Source organism: Artibeus jamaicensis, unplaced genomic scaffold, assembly GCF_021234435.1.
Source record: "Artibeus jamaicensis isolate MK-2021 breed Jamaican fruit bat unplaced genomic scaffold, CSHL_Jam_final scaffold_2172, whole genome shotgun sequence".
NCBI classification, from domain to species: Eukaryota; Metazoa; Chordata; class Mammalia; order Chiroptera; family Phyllostomidae; genus Artibeus; species Artibeus jamaicensis.
Genome location: NW_026522031.1, coordinates 638,339 through 652,262, shown reverse-complemented (window position 1 = coordinate 652,262; position 13,924 = coordinate 638,339). Strand labels below are relative to the sequence as shown.

Below are 13,924 nucleotides of genomic sequence, written 5' to 3'. Positions count from 1 at the left end.
GGCATGTGCCCTGACTGGGAATCGAACCGTGACCCTTTGGTTCCTGGGCCTGCACTCAATCCTTTGAGCTACACCAGCCAGGGAAGACACCCAATATTTTTAAAATGTCAGTTCTCCTCAAGTGATTGATAGTTTCATTGTAATCCCATTCAGAATCTCAGTAGTTGTTGCTTTTTTAATTCATGGAAACTGACAAGCTGATTCTAAAATTTATATGGAAATGCAGAGGACCAAGAATATTCAAGACCTCTAAGAAAGAAGAGTAGGATGTTAGGACTATTCTAAATATTAGAAATTACTGTCAAGTAATTAAGACAGTGTGGTGTTGCTGTAAAGCTAGACCAGCAGGATGACTACAAAGTCCGTAGACAGACCTCCACACGGGTGGACAGTCAATTTATTAAGAAGAAGGAATTGCAGAAAAACAATCTCAGAAATTAGACTCAACTGTCCTTCAGTGACCAGGAGCTACCCAGAAGTAGGAATGCTCTGCTTCCTCTTTCTTTTTTTTTTAAATTTTTATTTTATTGATTATGACATTATAGTTGTTCTTTTCCCCCCTTCATTCCCCTCTACCCTGTACCCCCTCACCCCTACCATTCCCCCCCTTTAGTTTATGACCATGTGTCTCAAGTTCTTTAGATTCTATATTTCCCATACTATTCTTGCCCTCCCCCTATCTATTTTCTATCTACCGTCTATGCTACTTATTTTCTGTACTTTCTCCCCCCTTCTCCTCCTCCCACTCCCCTGTTGCTAACCCTCCATGTGTTCATTTCTATGGCTCTGCTCCTGATCTAGCTGTCCTCTTAGTTTGCTTTTGTTTTAGATGTGGTTGTTAGTAACTGTGAGTTTGCTGTCCTTTCACTGTTCATATTTTTTATCTTCTTTCTCTTAGATAAGTCCCTTTAACGTTTCATATAATATGCTTCCTCTTTCTTTTTTCTGTTAGTTTTCTGTGCGCCCCCTCATTTTCGGAGGGGCTCATTTTATTTCTCAGCAACTGCACTCCCCCGCCCAGGTGCTGCTTTGTGGTCCCAAAACAACACAGGCAGAGGGACCACGTGGGGCTCAGTGAATGTCATCCACTCTCCGGGGGAGAGTGAATGACGGGACCGTGTGATCTGGTTCACCCAGTTCAGTTCCAGTTTAGACCTGTTGTCCAGCGTAATCATTAATAACTTCCTCTCTCCAGAGTGTTCTGGTTTGGCTGGTCAACTTTCTGGTCACCCAGGTTAAAGGAGTCCAGGGTATTTGGATCATTCTGAGTGACCTGAGCACACACTTCAGGGTAGAAAGGGCTGCAGACATAGCTATGCAGGAGGGGGCTCACCGACTGGGGTCAAGTGGAAGTCATGAAGTAGAGGGTGAGAGCTCGTTCATGGGCGGACGGTTCAGAGAGTGTAGTGAGGTCAGGTGAGCCCCAGGGTGCAGACTTACCTTGTACTAAGCTTCATGTCTGTCAGGTCAGAGATGCCAGACATATTTCTCTGAGGTCCATCTGAAACGGCAGCAGTTAATCAAAGAGAGGAGTGCAGAGGGCCTGCCTGGGTTTCAGCTGCTGAGGTGCTCTCCAGAAATAACACAGCAGTAGCAGCGAGTCAGCCACTGTCTCACCGAACCGGCTGGAACTGTCGAGTTCTGGTTGACTGTTATTTGCAAAGAACTGCCCTTAGACTATCACCTTGTTTTAATTCTTGAATTTCTTTGGAAGAGTGGTTCTCAAGTGGGATTCTGAGAGCCCTGGCCAATTTTGCAACCCTTTCAGGGGGCCCACGAGGTCAAAACTATTTTCTTAATAATACTAAGATGGTATTTGATGTTTTTCATTGTGTTGACATTTGCATTGAGGTGCAAACGCCATGCCGAGTGCAGAGGCTGGTGCCTTAGTGTCAATCAAGACAGCAGCACCAAGTCGTTCAAGTTATTGTGTTCTCACCATTGCACAGTCACCATTTCAAAAAAAAAAAAACCAGTTTGATGTTAGCATGTCCTTGATGGTATAGTAAAAGGGATTAATTTTATTAAACCTAAACCCTTGACTCTTTGATAGTCTGTGTGACAACAAAGAAAATACATACAAAGCACTTTGCTGAATATGGAGTTTTGAAGGAAAAGTTGTGTCCCGGTGTGCGAGTTGAGAACCGAACTAACTGCCACGTTTTTGCCTGACCTAGCAAGTGGCAGGCATCGTTGTTCAGATGTGGGTGTTTGGCAGACCCTGTCCCAGAAATGACCGAGGTGGGCCTGTCACTTCAAGAAAAACAGCTGGCAGTGTCTGTTGCCAGTGATAAATTTGAGCTGTCAAGTGAAAAATCAGAGTGTTGGAAACTTTTGTCCACCACCCTGAACTTGACAGTGTCCTAGTACTTCAAGACGCCACTGATGAGCTCGGTGGTGATATTAATGAGTGTGATTTTTTAATACCATAAAAGGAAATGTATCAATATCTAGAAAGTCTATAGAACACAGTGAACTAATATTTTCCAAATGACCATGCCATAGAATCATGTGTGGGTCCATTCAAGGAGCAAGATAGACCAGCGGGTTTTAATCTGACAGATTATGAAAAGTTTTGTTTGTATTGTTTCATATTCCACATTGTCACTAGCCCTTAAAAAAACTTTGGGGAGTTTTGGCATGATATTGAAGAAGAATATTTATCTGAAATACATTTAATATTGTTATTTTAAATGTATTTTTAAAATAGTATTAGTTTCTCAGTTTTAATTTCAAATACAATAAACATCTATAGATATAACCCACATAAATAAAAATGCTTGAGAATTCTCAGTGCTTTGTGTGAATGGGAAGAAATTCTGATGCCCAAAAGTTGAAGAACCGCTGCTTTCTAGCACTGGTTTTCAGCCTCAATGAACTTCAGGGTCGTCAGTGGTGCTTTAAAAATCACCGTGTCTGGGTCCCACCTCTGAAGATCCTGTTTGAACTGGTCTGGGGTACAGCTTGAGCACCGGGGCTTTTAAAAGCCCCCCTAGGCGATGCTAACGTCTGTCCATCTAGATAACTGCCACTTCAGTCAGATACGGGAGGTGAGCCAGCCCTAGAACTTGACCGCACCTTCTTCTGACCTGTAAATGATAGCATTTCTCCTTCAGTCATCCTTAGAGATTTTTCAGGCATCAGCTAATACTGGCCTGAGGCCAGGAGACTTGGCAGTGGGCAGGTAGAAAATGGACGATGCGTCAGTAGACTGATAGGTCTTATTTTTCCAGGGGGCTGAGGGTGCATCTAATCAAATACAAGAGCCAGGTTCCGGGTGGTCCTGATGCTTAGTGTGCTTTGCCTTCAGACCCGGTTTTAGCCCCGGTTTGCTGCAGTCTTCAGAGCTGGTGCCTTCCGAGCCCCAGCAGCCTCAGGCATCTGCTGAAGCCCCGTTTGCTGCCCGAGGGATCTACTCCGAGGATATGCCATCGGTGGCCCGGCCTCGGCCTGTCGGGGGTACCACAGGTACGTGCGGTATTTAGCTTGCATTTCTGAACTGGAGGGCGCCTGCTTTTTGGCTAAATGCTGGCCAAGTGCACTCTAGACTAGCCAGGGCATCAGCATCCCAGGTTTCATTCTCAGCCTCCTCCATTGGGAGGAGCCGCTTTCCCTGAGATCCTGGTGAGATGCAAGACAGGGGCGGTGGGAAGCCAGGGAGAGGTTGAGACCCCAGGGCTGATGTCCACTGATTCTTTCCTGAATCAGCATCTCAACAGCGTCCCTTGGCCTGGAATTCATAGCACACTTCTTCCAGGGAAAGCAGTTCTAAATTCTTAGAGTTAAACTGAAAGATCTATCTCTGAGCACTTGTTCTGGCCTTTTAAAGTGAGCACTTTTACAGCTTGTAAGAAGCAGCCCTAAAACATGCTGGACAGTGACTGGGAGTAGATTTTTGTTTATTTGTGGGCGGGTGCAACCCCTGATTGCTTCTGGGGCCTCATTTCCCTCATTTTTCCCCTTCTACCTTTGTTAATATGATCATCTTCCCTTTTAAAAACTTTTTGTCATTTTTTCTCATGCCTCTGTGCCTGAGTCCTGCTGTCTTCTGCCTGCTGCCACACACGAGGCCTGGAAAGCTGTGGCCATGTGGAACTGTTTTAGTTCCTTTCTGTCCCTCTTTCCAGCCCTCATTAAAAGAACGATCTTAGTATCACCTGTGGGTAACCAGTGCAGCCATTTACTTACTAATTCAACAGTGAAAAGTCACTTTCTCCAAAGTGGTCTTCTCCTTCTTGATCAGACTTTTAAGTATTTGCACACAGCTTTTCTTTACTTATAGTGTTTAGATTTCCTTTCATTACCTGTTGAAATTCAAATAAAAATCAACACCATAATATCTCTGATTAGGGAATACAAACTCTCACTGTATGTTTTTAAAAGAACACAGTTCAAAGTGTCTAATTTCTGCAAATTTTGAAGCCAGAGAGAAAAATCAGTTGTGTTAAATTTTTTGTTTCAGGAAATTCTAATCGTAGCCCAACTGGCGTGGCTCAGTTGGTTGGGTGTCATCCCACAGAGCGAAGGGTCATCGGTACAATTCCTGTTGGGGCACATGCCAAGGTTGTGGATTCAGTCCTGTTTGGGGAGTGTATGAGAGGCAACCGATCAATGTTTCTCTCTCACATTGATGTTTCTCTTCCCCTCTCTCTAAATATATATATATATATATATATATATATATATATATATATATATATATACACACACACACACATATGTATATGTATATATATTTTAAAATTCTAAAAATTAGAATTAGTTGATTTGAGAAACATGCATAATTTGGTTTACTAACAAAAGTGCAATATTTAGTATATTTAATGTAAAGATACAGGATTTTTAACAAAGATTTTATTCATTTATTTTTAGAGAGAGGGGAAGGGAGGGAGAAAGAGAGGGAGAGAAACATCAATGTGCAGTTGTCTCTCATGTGCCCCTTGTTGGGGACCTGGCCTGCATCCTAGGCATATGCCCTGACTGGGAATTGAACCAGTGACTCTTTGGTTCACAGGATGTTTTTTTTAGACCACAATTAAAATTTAGGGATTAAATCTCTTTTCATGTATTCATTTCCCATTTTTTAGAAAAAGAGCTCAAACCCCCTGTATTTTTGAGATGCATGTCACAATTTAAGTTAATGAGGAGCCTCAGAATTTTGGTAAAGGGAAAGAGAAATAATGTTTTGTGAACTGAATGTCCTCAATAATGACATCTAAATAAGAAGTAAACATATTTTCAGAAAATTAGTTGAGAAGAAAAGAAAAAAAGATACATTTGTCCTTAAAGTCTCCTGGGAGCTTTGCATTAATATTTGAACCCAGAACACATTCTCGTCAGGTTCAGTAGATGCTTGATGTTTGAGGGATTTATCCTGAGATCTTATAAATCGCCAATTTCAAATGCTGCTATGCCTTACCTTTGATTTCCCTAATCAGTCCAACAGAAGGACAAGTGGACCAGCTACAGGATCCCCTGCAGACCCACAGTGGGAGACGCTGCTGCTGGTTGCCAAGCAGTACCCAGCATCCTGAGCTGATTCCTGCATGGCAGTTGGCTAGTCTTCCTCACCTGTTTACTTGAGACCCTATCTCCTACCCCCAAATCACAGATTACTGTTTTATGTGTCACAGAACGTCATCTCACGAATTGTTGATACCACGAAAGCTGCATTTGGGAGTGTTGTTCAGTGTTCTAAAGCATCGGTGTAGTTGAAGATGCTGAGCTCTCGCTGTTTCTTGTAGAGCTTTTTAGGCTCTGAAAAACCCTTAGAGTTATCGCTGATCTAACCATGTTTTATTACAAGGGCCCAAAGTCACTCTTATTTCCTCCATTAATTATTTCACCCTCCTTTTTGAAGACTGAAGCTTTCAGAAGAGGGGCCATTACATGTCAAATGATGTATCTTGCTATTTTCTGACTTTCTGGAGAATATGCACCTATATATGATACCATCAAGAAACTAGATTAGGCCAGTTCCAAATTTGCAATAATTGGTGGGTAATTATCCATGGTCTCCTAGGCAGTTCTTGGATTTTGCATTGTCTGTCTACTGAACAAATAGCATAGCCTGATGCCCTGCAGGCTTCTCCATACCTTGAAGGTGCTATGCTTTGCAGTGGGTCTTATTTCTTCTGTTAATGTTGCCTAGCACATACTCCAAACAAAATTCAGACCTATTCATTTTTAACCTACGAGAATACAGACGTTATACGTATGAAACATTTAATGAGGAAGTGATTTTCTAATACTTTCTAGTGATGGATTAAATCGTGTAAAAACCTGTAATGGAAAAACATTAAGATATATTAGAAGAGTTCCCTTTCTGACTATGTGAAATGATCAAACGCGTGTAGATCTAAAAAATTACCAAAAACAAGAGGAAAATGACACCGAGGGAAGATGTGTAGCAGGTATGACCTAGAGGTATTTTTATTACAGAGGATGGCTCATGTAAATTGATAAATGGGCAGACCTCAAAGAACAAGAAAGATAAATGGTCAAAATACAAGAAGAAAACGCACAAAAAAATGTGTGTGTACCATATGAAAGTACACATAATGAAAAACACTCAGTTTTGAAAATGATTCAATTTGACATAGACATTAAAACTGTGACGAGGCCCCATTTTGATCATGGGATGCTTTTTGTAATAATCAATGAAATGGCGTGCTGAATCTAGCGTCTGGTTTCGTTACCTGTACAGTGGAGATAATATTAGTACTTACTCCCTACGGTTGTTTTGATGATTAAAGAAGAGAACAGACATCAAGTGCTTCAGGTAGTGCCTGGCACATGAGAAACTTTTAAAGAGTATGAGCTGCCATTATTATTACTATTATATTATTTCTGGTGTTCGTGTAAATCATTAGACTTTTGGAGCAGCTTGGCACGGACATAAGGACCTTTTGATTTGGTAGTTCCCCTTCTGGAAATCTAGGCTGCCACCCGCCAGAGAAATGCACCGTATTGGAGAAAAACTACATACATGTGCAAAGAAGTTTATCAGAGCATCATCCAGCAACAATTGTGAGCCCCCTGAATCCCCAGCGAGAAGGGCCTCTGTGAGGAAATTGTGTAGCTACCCAAAATGAAGAGCCCAGAAAGAGCCAGCAGAAGGGAATTTGAGTTTTCCCGGTTGCCTGCTTTGTGTTTGCTGCTTGACCTACTTTATCTCTTTTAATCCTTGAAATAACACCAGGAGGTAGATTTATTTTTGATCCCACTTGAGAAGTGAGGCATTGAGGCTCAGCGGGAGTGATAGCCATGCCCAAGGTCACGGGGCTGGTCCGTGGTGGGGCTGGAATGCAAACCTGGCTTGTTGGCCTGATGCCCCACGTGGGGTCATGGGGGAGGCCTGTGTGTTGTGTCGTTAAGCGAACAGAGCAAGATACAAAATGTGTCTGAAGTATGATCTCAACTACCATCCTGGTGTTAATGCGAAGGTGTTATTTTCTCCCTGTGCTGTTGCCTGAATCTGTAAATGGTGGCGAACACTGTGCTGAATTTATGTTCTTTGCAAGATTCTCTTAAACCGTATCTGTTGGGCAAACAGAACCCATAGCCCTGATTGCTCTAATACTGTTATGAATCTTCACTGACTGACAGGGTGGCCTGCGGACTGCACTGTGTTGACAAGAACCCGGAAGGGTTTTTTACTGACCTCTAGTTTTTAGTTTTTGCTGTATATCCAGATGAAACCATGGAAGAGTTCTCTTTTAAAAAAAAAGTATTTGATTAAGGGAGGCTGTTCATTAGACAGCTGGAGGAGGAGGAGACTTGAAGCTGGGGAGGGCTGCACCCCCTTACCCCTGTGAGATCCCAGAACCATTGTAGGGCCAGTCTGAGCATCCCAGATGAATTGGGTGATCCTAGGGGCATTTGGTAATAATACTTTCATTTCACGGTGCTTAAAGATCACTTTTTTGTGTCTCCCTTAGCCTGCAGAACAGGGATGTTGCCGCATGCCAAAAGTTGATGGGAAAAAAAAAAGTTGATGGGGAGAAAAATATGTTGGCTGAAGCCCGGTCTTCCCGGCTGCACGAGGCTTCGGCATGTGCGAACGTAGGGGAAGGAGCTTGGAGAACTTTCTGGCTTTGTTATCAGTACGCCTCACCCTTGAGGTTGGGTGGGCGGCTTGAAGGTTTTGATTGTGATATGGCCAAGTGACGGAAACACCGTGAATGTAATGCAAATATACTTGAACATTCTGAATTCAAATAAATATGCACACTGCCTTTAAAAACAAAAGAGCAGATTGTGTTTGGGGCTCCTTGTGAGTCTTGAAGCCACAAGCAAGAAGGAGCCAGGTTTTAGCTTCTTTATGGCTCCAAAACCTTTCCATCCTTCGTAATGAATAAGAGTGTCCTTATTGGCAACCTCTGCAGAAATGAATGGAAGGGCCATCTATTTATACTGGCCCCCTGTACTGGCCACCTCCAGTCCTTTGGTGTCTCACCAGGGAAATAAGACCATTGATATCAGCCACTGTATTAACAGGAAGTAAAAGCCTGTGAACCAAGAAGAATCTGGCATCTCTGTCCCTAAGGGGGGTGTGGTGGTCACAGCCATAGGGCCTTACTGGGCAGCTTCATTTTCCGGCCTGTGTTGACCAGGTTGTCCTCTTTTCCTCCTTCAGGCTCCCAGATCCAGCACCTGACGCAGGTGGGCATTGCGAGCAGAATCGGAGCTCAGCCCGTGGAAATGCCACCCAGCAGAGGCGGCCAGTACGGGGGGCCAGGCTGGCCTCCGTACGGGGAGGATGAGGCGGGCCGAAGAGAGGCCGTGAGTATCTGGTGTTGGGGTCACCATGGAGAGTTCAGACAGAGTCACTTCATTCAGCTGCTTCTGCTTTTGGGGACCCCTTTTTAAAGGCTCCATGAATTAAAGTTTTAAGCTCCCTCAGTTTTTTCCCCCTTGAGTGTATTTTTGCTTGCAGTGTTTAGATGGTAGATTTCCTCTGACCTAGGGTGGGAGAGTACTGGCGTTGAACTTTTGAAAATAGTTTTCCTTGAGGCAGATTTTAGGCTTGAAGTCATGGTTTTTAAACAATAACCTTTTAAAAAAATAAGGCATAGTCATTACAGAAGATTTGGACCGAGACCCAAAAAACAGTTTAAAATTTTTTTCTTCCAATTACTTTTTATTGTGGTAAAACACACATCACACAGTTTGCTATATGAACAGTTTTTAAGTGTGCAGTCCATTGGTTCTCAGTACATTCCTACTGGTACGCGTCCATCACCACTACCCATATCCACAGCTTTTTCCATCTTGTGAAACTGAAACTCCATCCTCATTAAACACCTCTCTCTCCCCAGTTCCAGACAGCCACCGTTCTACTTTCTGTCTCTGTGGCTTTGACTTTCTCCTAGTGAATTTGAACCTGAGGGTGACAGAAGTCTGGACTTGGTCTTTGGTGTGATTGCCGTATAAATATTCATGTGCTTACACACCCCCCTGCTCACTGCTCGCGCCTCATGGTGGGTTCTCAGCATCATATCCACGGTGAGGGCCACAGGTGGGTGGCTTCGCCGCAAGCACGCCGTTGGGGGTGTTGCGAGGCACAGGGTCGGTTCTGAAGGTTTCTCATCATTCTGATCACTCCTTTGTAAGAACAGCACCAACACGGGCACAGGTGATTTCTACACCTGCCTTCCTTTGCTGTTTTTTTTTCTTTTAGAATTTTATATCCATGGGGGATAAATACATGAATTTGAAAATCCAAAATAACACTTTTGTTTTATCCTCATCATTATGCCGCAACTTTCATTGCATGTACATGCCTTTTTAGCAAGTAACTAATGACTGGATGCTTTTACTTCATGAAAGGAAATGAGCCGTAGAACACAGTTTTCCCCCTTTCTGCCTTCACTGTGCCACGTTGGTCTCATGAGGTGTTTGGGGTATTCCTGTCCCACCCCGGGGTCACCTTGGCGTGCCCCGCTTCCTGTCCCTCGTTGGGAAAGTGAGACGTAGAAATGTTCTGGGGCCCGGACACCGTGTTTACCAGGCCAACCATTTACTCTTAGCATGGGTGAAACCCCAGGTTCAGAACCCATGTATATACGCAAAGAGATTTCTCGCTGGGGAAAAAAATGAAAAAAGTCACTGAATTATTATATTACACTGAAGAGTGTAATAATAATTACTCTTGCCAAATAGATGTCCAATTAGATTATGCAAATATAAGCAAAACCGTTGTAGGTGTCAGTGCAGTAGCTTTTTAAAGAAAGCCTCTGCAGAGCACTCCCCAGACAGACAGACAGACAAAATGGCAAACGATGTGTGACCTTGTTCCTGTTCCACGGCCCCAGGTCCCAGGGCAGAGGCAGCTGCTCCGTTTGTCACTCACTCTGCTAGCAGCTGCTTATCTTCCAGCTGTCGGGTGCCCCCATCTGACCTCTCACCTCCACGGGGTCCTCCGGGCTCCCTTCCCTCCCAGCTCTCTGGGCCCCTTCCTGTTCGTCCAGCGGCCGCTTACCTCCGCACACACAGACACAGAGGTTTGGCTGACCGGATCATGCTTTCTGTCTGTTGTTAAGCAAGTATTTATGAGGTACCCGTGAAGTTCAAGTTCAAGGGTTTCTTTATTGCTCTGCTCTCCCTTGACCAACTTCCTCAGCGTTATTACCCTCCATTGCAGTCCAGGGGGTTCCTAGCGGAGGCCTGACTTGCTGGGTAGCAGGAAGCAGGAGGAAGTCACCAGGTCGTGCCCACCTCCAGTTTGAATTTGATGTTTCCCTCTGGTTCTCCCGTGGGAAGTACTGCACCCTGTGCTGTGTTTTTCAGACACACGTGCTCGGGCATCAGGAGTATCCCTCTTCACCGCTGTTCCAGGTGCCAAGGACTTCAGGTAGGGAGCCCTCGGCGCCCCCGGGGAACACCCCGCACAGAGGGCTGCAGGGCGCCGGGCTGGCCTACGCCGCCAGCTCCACGGAGGACCTGCAGCCCGGCCACTCCTCGGCCTCGCTCATCAAGGCGATCCGCGAGGAGCTCCTGCGCCTCTCCCAAAAACAGACCGCCGTGCACAGCTTCCACAGCTGATGGGCCTCGCCTTGCGCGTGTGCCAAGTATCCGCTTCCCGTGGAAGCAAGACTCTCACAGGAAACCAGCCGCGGGGGCGCCTGCAAGAGGACCAGTGCCTGCTTGAGCCCCCGGCCTGCGGAAGGGAGCAAGTTGCAATTTGAGAAGATGCCATTAAGTTGTGTGGCAGCTCATGGAGCTTTTAATGAGTTGGCATTGTCGCGACCACTTGGGTTCCATTGTGATTTCCATACTTCTTGGCCAAAAGCCAACAGCACTTCCCGGAAGACGAACCACAAACCTCAGTTACCAGAATTTCTAAGCTCGTCTCCCTTTTCAAGGCAAAAGATGGAAATGTATGAAATGTGTGGGGCTGACGGGAATCCAGCGTTTCCGTGGGAAGACATGTTCGAGGTTGGTTTGTACGATGCACCCGCTGCTTTGTTTTCTGAGAAGGAGAGGCCGGAAGACGTTTCGTTCACAGCTTACTTCCCCCCCGTTTCTCCGTAGGAACTTACGTTACTAGTAATATTAACAGCAAGGACACTAAGGCTGTTCGGGGATTTACAAAGCTACTAGTGAGAAACCAAATGATAGATTGTAGAGCCTGACCCTCCCAGTCGAAGCCATTGCCTGTGTTTCCCCTCCTTCTTCTGGTGCTACAGCTCCGGGGCGCTCCACCTCCATGTCTGGGAAACCAACTTTGGCTTTTCAGTGGAAGAATATGTCGAAGGTTTTGTTTTGTTCTAGAAAGAAAAGAAAAAAAAAACGCTCCCAAATGAGGGGGGGAGGGAAGTTTCCTATTTATTTGGTTATTCAAAATACATGTCGAAGTTTAGATTTACACGATTCATTGTATTCGCTGTTTCGTAACTGGGCGCGCGGGACTGCCCAGAGCACCCCGCTTCTGCTACACATCCCCTTCGAGGCCAGTCCCGTAGAGTGCGGGTTTCCGGGGGGCCCCAGGTGGTCCTTGCTTGTGGCCGATGCGTTGCTCACAAATTGTGTTTGAATGAAAAAAAGCTCACGTAAGCAAAAGTTACCTGTTAGCATTCCTAGGACCGCCAAAGTGTGATTCGTGAGCACGTTCCCAGGGGTCACATCTCTGTGAGTTCAAGACCCAGAAACAAAACTGAGTTCTTGCCTGCCTCTCTCTGCTTAGTCAAGAACTGCAAAGGGGAGCTTAGGGAACAAGGGGAAGGCGGGGGCTGCTGTTAATAGCCGATTTCATTGTACTGGACTCTGCTGAGTAACTGTTGAAACCACCTGTGTGCCGTGGGCCTGCAAGACAGGGGGTGTCCTCTGTTGAGGCTAACTCCTGAAGTCACGATGTCCCCACTTCCACAGTTAGAGCAAGGAATGGAGCAGCCAGGGCCCTGAGTGAAGCTCAGATGAAAAACAGGCTTAGATAACACATCACTACTCTGAATCCTTTTTATTCACTCAGCTAACATTTTAGACAGCAGATATGCAGGCAGAACTGGGGGGGCTCTGATCCACATCGGTGTCCATGTTGAGGACTCCGGAACAGCTGGTGGTAGGGTTTCCACAGGGGAAGCGCTGTCCCGGAGCCGCATCTCGGCACTGTGTTCATTGAGCCTGTCTGCAGCCTCACAGTGCAGGGCAAAGGGTTCTGGGAAGTGAAAACGTGGCTGCTCTTACCTACACACCCCTGAGAGAGGAGGGCTGCGGGCGAGTAAGTCTCCAAAGGATGCTCAGTTAAGGAAAGGCAGCCCTCACATGCTTCAAGAGCGTGGGAGAGAAGGTCCCCCTTCCTGGGCTTGATTTCTGACCCTTGGTCTTGGTTTAACACCCAGAGCGGAGAATTCTCTTTGCGGGTCACTCAGAAATACCAGGTTTCCTGAATGTGTTAAGAATTTCAGACATCCAAGCAGAGTTGTGTTATGGACACCTGGCAGTGACTTCAAATCGTGTGACAGCAGGTGGACTGGATAAATGCAGGCCCCCTCCCCCCGCTCTGCCCACTGTGGCGTCTGCACCTAAAACCTGTCGCCTCCTTGGGACATGGAAGACATGGGCCTCGGTCTTAAAGGGGCTACTGTGGCAACTGTGATGCCTTTCAAACTGGCATGAAAGGGTTCAACCTGTGCTGCTGTTCCTGGAATGGATATAGCTGGTCTCAGGACCAAAGAGAGCCTGTGGTGCCCGGGGGGGTGGGGGGTGTGAGCGGGCCGTGACATCATCAGTACTCTGGTCTTGGTGGTCAGGCACAGCCAGTTTGCCCTTGTGTTCTCGAGACTCGTGCCTCGGCAGTTGTACCTGTCGCCACACTCAGCACAGACGAGCTGTCGTGGGGGGCGCCGCCCCCGCGTGGGTCTGCAGACACGCAGCATAGGCTGTCTGTTACGAGGGGGTTCCTCACGCGTATCACGTGAGCTCTGGAGTTCTGTTCGTTTGAGGCGCTCTGAAACGCAGAGTTAGATTTTCGTGTCTCCTTTTTTCTGCTTTCAGAGTTCCGGTGGACATGCCACCAGCTATAAATTCGAGTCAGTGTTTTAGAGAATACTGTCTGGAGACATGACCGTTTCCCGAGTCGGCTGTCAGGTCCCCACTCTGAGCCTCACTCTTCCCATCAGCCAAACAAAAGGACGGGCCTCCCTTGCCCGCCTCCTCGGATTTCTCACTGTGAGAGTCCAGTGTGATCGTGAGTGCAAATGTCCCTTGAGAAGGGAGCACGAAGCACTGTGAGAATGTAAAATGCAATCTGTGTGGTTGTGCTGGGGTGGACGATCCATTACTGTGGCCTGCTGGTGACCGAGTTCACGTGCCGGTACCCAGAGCAAAACGAGGGGCCTGTGTGACTCTTCTTCCTCTGTCCTGTTCTGCTTTAGCTTCACTCCCTTCTCCATTAACTTACGAGCAGCGTTTACTAAACATC

At 46.1% G+C, this 13,924-nt stretch overlaps 1 protein-coding gene across 1 annotated transcript in view; it reads left to right on the top strand.

The window, feature by feature from the left end:
- Nucleotides 1–11,869, top strand: part of KIAA1549 (KIAA1549 ortholog) — a 120,008-nt gene extending 108,139 nt beyond the window's left edge. The window contains exons 18-20 of the mRNA XM_053656615.1: nt 3,311–3,468; nt 8,639–8,784; nt 10,792–11,869. Coding sequence (XP_053512590.1) covers nt 3,311–3,468; nt 8,639–8,784; nt 10,792–11,046 — 559 coding nt within the window. The 3' untranslated portion in view covers nt 11,047–11,869. The remainder of the gene's footprint in view (nt 1–3,310; nt 3,469–8,638; nt 8,785–10,791) is intronic.
- Nucleotides 11,870–13,924: the final 2,055 nt, after the last annotated feature.